General features: G+C 44.4%; 1 protein-coding gene across 1 annotated transcript; it reads left to right on the top strand.

The window, feature by feature from the left end:
* Positions 1–729: 729 nt before the first annotated feature.
* mafaa (v-maf avian musculoaponeurotic fibrosarcoma oncogene homolog Aa) lies at positions 730–1,954 on the top strand. Its single transcript, XM_053321869.1, has one exon. The coding sequence runs from the start codon at positions 1,013–1,015 to the stop codon at positions 1,946–1,948; it is 936 nt and encodes a 311-aa protein (XP_053177844.1). The 5' UTR covers positions 730–1,012; the 3' UTR covers positions 1,949–1,954.
* Positions 1,955–6,154: the final 4,200 nt, after the last annotated feature.

The following is a 6,154-nucleotide window of genomic DNA, read 5'->3' as shown; positions in this document are numbered from 1 at the left end:
GAGAGAGAGAGAGAGGAAAACCAACTGGAATTTATCACCTCTTGCATAATAACACACACACTCACACACATACACACACACACAGAGTCAACACGTAAGGTCAACAGAGAGCCGTGGGGTGAGAGGTGACAGCACTGTGGGGACCGAAGCTGTAAGTAGACGCTGCTGCTGCTGCTGCTGCTGCTGGAGGACTGACCACAACAACAGAGGACCAGACTCTCCTGTCCATCCAAGCAGGAGGTCTTATCTGCAACTTTGACAACTTGTGCACGTGCCATTCCGTTTTTTTTGGATACTTGGGACTTTATTTTAATTTTTGATATTTTTATTATTGGCACACCTTTTAATTGTCACACCATCTGTGTCTGATTTTGACTGTGTGAGAAACTTTTAAACCGGGCCATGCTGCAGTGACGTGGGACTTCGCGATCAAGTTGCCAACAGCGGGAGGGCGAAGAAGGATGCTTGGAAAATATTTATAACACACACACATACACATACACACACACACACACACACCCAGTGAGCGCGCGGAGCAGGAGACGAAATCTTTTTCGTGTTACTTGATCGAGCAGAACCGAGGACACTAAATCACAGGGAGGCAAGTGGGCTGCAGAGGTGAAGCGAGGACAAGACAGGTTGGTGTCTCCAAATTCACCGGGCTCGAGTTTCAGCCGCCCCGGGGGCTCCTGGTAGGCTATTAAAGCGTGCATTTGACCTGGGATAAGTTGTCAACAAGAGCAGCGAGCGGAGGCAAACTGGCAGGTGTACAAGTTCATTTACATGCATACGTATATTCACGCCACTATATATAGAAGTTGACTTAGGGACGAACAGCCTTAATAAGTTTCTCCACCCACCCGCCGGCCCTGCTGCAGCCCCCACGCACCGGGCGTGTGCGTGTGTCTATATATACACCACACAGGCTTTTATTCCTCTCCGCAATCTGTATCCGAGAGGGCTGCCGGCCGTCGGTTTGGCTGTGAGGGCAGGAGTCGTCGCATGGACTGACATGGCCACCGACCTCGCCATGAGCGCAGAGCTGCCCAACAGCCCTCTGGCCATTGAGTACGTTAACGACTTTGACCTGATGAAGTTTGAGGTGAAGAAGGAGCCACCGGAGGCCGATCGCTACTGTCACCGGCTCCCGTCCGGTTCTCTGTCCTCCACCCCGATCAGCACACCTTGCTCCTCCGTGCCTTCCTCGCCGAGCTTTTGCGCCCCGAGTCCCGGAGCTCAACCCAACCAGAGTCTCCCCAACGGCGTCACCAGCAGCGGGAGCAGCAACAACAGCAGTGGCAACAACAATCACAGCAACGGGGGCAAACCTCAGCTGGAGGATCTGTACTGGATCCCCAGCTACCAGCACCACATCAACCCAGAGGCGCTCAACCTGACCCCGGAGGACGCAGTGGAGGCCCTCATCGGTAACGCACACCACCATCACCACCAAGCTTACGAGGGCTTCAGAGGGCAGCAGTACGTCGGGGAGGATCTGTCCACGGCCTCGGCGGCGCACCATCACCAGGCCCATCACCACCACCACCATCACCACCACCACGGACACCACCACGCCCGCCTGGAGGACCGCTTCTCGGACGAGCAGCTGGTGAGCATGACGGTGCGGGAGCTGAACCGGCAGCTGCGGGGCTTCAGCAAGGAGGAGGTGATCCGTCTCAAGCAGAAGAGACGCACCCTGAAGAACCGGGGCTACGCGCAGTCCTGCCGCTTCAAGCGAGTGCAGCAGAGGCACATGCTGGAGACGGAGAAGTGCACCCTGCAGAACCAGGTGGAGCAGCTGAAGCAGGACGTGGCTCGCCTCGCCAAGGAGAGGGATCTTTACAAGGAGAAGTATGAGAAGCTGGCCAGCCGGACCTACAATGCCGGTGGACCCGCAAACACGAGAGATCCGTCCGGGAAACAGGCCAACACCGAGTTCTTCATGTGAGAGACTGAACCATAAGACTCAGAAGCCCCCCCATCCTCTTCTTCCTCTTCCTCCTCTTCCTCCCCTCTCCACCTTTAAACATCCTTGTAACAATTAATTTATATTTTTCAGCGTTTGTATTTTGTTTACAGTTATTCCCTTGAGACAGAAAAAAAGACTTTTAAAGAAAAAGAAAGAAAAAAAAACATCTAAACAAGTTGAGCGTTATAGATGCGCACAGAAATAATCCTCGTGCGCATTTTGAGTCTTAAAAAGATGTTTTGTGTAAACTTCATTTTTTCGCCCACACAACAAGCTGTCTGTCATGTTGTGGTTTTGGAGGCACACATGGGATCACTTAGAAACCTGCAGACTGTGTTTTTGTCTCTGGTGCAGCAGAACCTGGTCAGAAGTCTTACTGAACCAAACCTGACATTTAACATGACTGTCTTAATTCAGAGTGACTTTTGTCTTAAACTTGGGAGGGATGGGGCTTGATTTTACTTTTTCTTTTCTTTTATTCTTCGTCTTCTTCTTTTTTTTTTTTAAGAATCTGATTGGACTGAAATAGAAGCAGGAAAAAAAGCAATACACCGCCTCTCCTTTTTTCTTTTTCTTTTTTTTTTTTTTTGTGGCTCCAGAAAGCTCAACGGACTGTTTTTCTTTATTTTTTGGTGTGTGTGTGTGAGGGGGGGAAAGGAGAGAGACGGTCTGTGATGCAGAGAAAGAGACAATTTCAATATTGCAAGTCTATAGTTTCCCACCCCCACCCCCCCCCCTCCCTATTTGCAACCCTGCATGCAGGACATGTATGGTAACCTCCAGCCATCTCCCCCCAGAATCCTTCCACATGTATGGAAAGCATGGCCCATGGTTCGCTTCTCCTCCTCTTCTTCCTCCTCTTCCTCTTCCTCTTCCTCCTCCTCTGCCATCAGTAAGGCCCTGGGTATGCTACAAAAATAAAAAATGGAAGAAAAAAAAAATAAAGGACACAAAAAGTTCCCCATTTCCCTCATGAAGACCCGGAGAAGGTGAAGGACTGCAGACAATACATGCATAAAAAAACAAAAAAGAACAATCTGCTGTTAAACTGCGGGACATGGATGCGTCTTTAACTGCTATTTTCAATCAATTTTTCTATTGTTTTAAAAAAGAAAAAGGGAAAAAAAAAACCAGGACAAAAAGAGATTATCTGAGCCAGATTTTAGACTATGTATTTATTTCCACCTGTACATAATGTGTAGAGAACAAAAGAACAGTTACTTGTGTTATTTTACCTTCTCTCTTTTTAAAAAGGAAAAACGATGCTTTTGTTGCTTGGGATTATTCAAAATGTCTTAATACAAAAAAAAAAAAAAATGTTTGTATGTTACAGCATGCAAATCGTCTATGGTATCCTCCTCTTCCTCCTCTTCCTCCTCTTCCTCTTCCTCCTCCTACTGAACATGTGTAATGTCAAAGGCAAGCCTATACTGCACTAAGAAGAGATCAAACTAGACAAACGTTTTGTTTTCTACTTCATATAGGACCTTTGATCTCTCTCTCTCTCTCTCTCTCTCTCTCTCTCTCTCTCTCTCTCTCTCTCTCTCTCTCTCTCTCTCTCTCTCTCTCTCTCTCTCTCTTTCTCTCTTTCGAAAAACCTGGATGTAAATTTGATGAGGTGTGAGAGCCTCATTTTATTAGATGGACAAGGACTGCATTCGCTGCTAAAACTCTATGCACCAACCTGATGATTAAAAAAGACTTTGTTTTCATGATTAGGCTATATCTGTTTTTTACTTTTAAATATTTGTAGATTCATTTTTTCTTCCTCTTTTCTTTTTCTGGGGCCTGCGGGTGTTTTTTTTTTTTTTTTTTCCTTTCTCTTCTGCAGCCCGGTGTCTTAATAATAATATAAGATGTTGTGTCTTGATGATGATGATGATGATGATGATGAAGGATGCTTGATAGTGTTGAAAAGAGAAAGAGAAACTCGGTGGTTAGAGCTTTTTACTGTTCTTGGAGTAAAACTCGATGCATTCATTCTGTCAAACCAAGAAAGAAATCCCTGGTTCGTGTGTTTTTATTTTCCTGCTGCATAGATATATGTGCAATATTGTGCAGAAGTGTCCCGATGTTCAGTCTAAAACCTGTAAACCTGTTGGATGGTGGAGACGTGCAGGAAGAAGATCGATTCAATTTAAAAAAAGAAATGACACCGAAAAAACATCTAGAGAGAAAAAAAAGCGAAATAAATGTGAAATTAAAAGAAGTTTAGCTTCTATTTTAATTTAAAGCGATGCAAAAACATTTAAAGAAGTATTTCTCTACCACACATCTATAAATTAATCTTTTTTTTTAAATTGAGGCGACCAATAATTTCCTCCTCTTTGTAACTTTCTTCGTTTTAATCTGATTTATTTTATTATTTTTATTTTTATGTGATGCAATCTGATTTTTTTTACGTGATTCCTTCTTAAATCCAGAAATCCTGATTTGACCCTCAAACAATCAAACTAACACTGCGATCATGAAACTGGAGATTTTAAAATTCAATTATTAAAAAATACAAAACCAACCCCCCCCCCCCGAAAGCTAAACTTCTGCACAGTGCTGTTAATGTATATCTGTACATATATAATTTCTATATTTATTCAATGAACGTGTCCTAACGTGTCAACAAGTGAAAAACCTACAAAGTGGAAAAAAAACGTTGTTGAGAATCTTTGTTTTTAATAATGTTTAATAAAAAGTTCTGTCCCAAAAAAAAAAAAAAAAAAAAAAGAAACCGAGCCACATCTGTCAGACTGCTGCCCTCATTGTTACAGACAGAAAATAGAAATGATAAATGATTTAAAGCCTGCGAGTTTTATGTAAGACAAGAACATCATACATCTGCTTGACTCTGGTGTGTGTGTGGAAACTAAGACTAAATGAAATCGCTAAATATGAAGATCTATAAAACATAACTTTAATAACAGGTTAAATAATAAAGCTCATATCCGTCATGTGTAGAAGATGAATTGACTAAGAAACATTTATTACTTTGAATAAAAAAATACAAATAGGCCTTTTAATAATGTTTAAAATATATAAAAACATGATATAAATTTGATTGAATGCCGATTATAAAGAAAAACCTGGACATTTTTTATTTTGTTGAGAAAACAACGTAAAAAAAAAAGATGAGAAAATATCTTTATTCTAATTGGGTTTAAAATCGCAACCAAAAAAATTTAAAAAGATGTATTTCTCTCATCATGGTTGATCACCTGGCTGAGTCTTAATGAACGCATCTCTTCATGTATTTCAGTGAGGTTTTTATTCTGTGATATTTCAGAGATGTCGCTCAGCTGTGAGATGAGATGACAGAGAGGAGAGAGAGGAAGCTGCGGGCTGGTTGGATGTTTGTGCCGCGCTGCTTCAGGCTGATGGAGCCGATGTAGAGTGCAGCATGTTGGGCAAAGAGGCTGCTCTGATCTCCGAGGACATCACAGAACAGCCATGATTCCTAGATTTGTCTCTGAGTGTGTGTGAGAGAGAGAGAAAGAGAAAGAGAGAGAGAGAGAGAGAGAACCAGCACCAGCGCAGCCGTCCTCCTCAGCTCCACTGCCCCGGCTCTGGCCGCCTGTCATCGGGCCTCAGCGCGCCTCGTCAGCCGGTGATGGATGACTGGAGCCGGCCTCTTCCTGCCAGCATCCAACAACGAGGTTGATGAGAAAATCTCTCTTTCTCTCTCACTTTATGTTTGTGGTGGTGGTGGTTGGGTGTGTGGGTGTGCACGAGAGAGAGTCGATGTCCACTGTGCGTGTGTGGTTGTGTGCGCTCGCGCTCGTGCACGCGCCCTAAACTGCATTAAGTGGTCTCTGCTCCTCTCAGGTGGAAAGCAGCGCGGGTTGAGACAGATGCCAGCCCGCGTTGCTGCTGATGTGACACCGCCGTCAGGCTCGGTGGGTGGCGGCTCACTTCAAAGACATATCATGCTCACCGTGAATGAGTGTGTGACAGTGTGTGTGTGTGTGTATGTGCGTGTGTGTGTGTGTAGGTGTGTTTGTTTGGGGGTCAGACGCTGAAGGCCAGTAGATGTTTCAGAGGTCAATAACAGTGATCTGCACAACATTGCAGCTTCTACAGGAGCATGTTAAGCTTCTGTGTGTGTGTGTGTGTGTGTGTGTGTGTGTGTGTGTGTGTGTGTGTGTGTGTGTGTGTGTGTGTAATCTGGCTGAACTTTAAAGCCTAATTTGAACC

The sequence above is a fragment of the Scomber japonicus genome, chromosome 7 (genome assembly GCF_027409825.1).
Source record: "Scomber japonicus isolate fScoJap1 chromosome 7, fScoJap1.pri, whole genome shotgun sequence".
NCBI lineage: Eukaryota > Metazoa > Chordata > Actinopteri > Scombriformes > Scombridae > Scomber > Scomber japonicus.
Note: the sequence above shows the minus strand (reverse complement) of the source record. Positions and strands in the feature narration are given on the sequence as shown.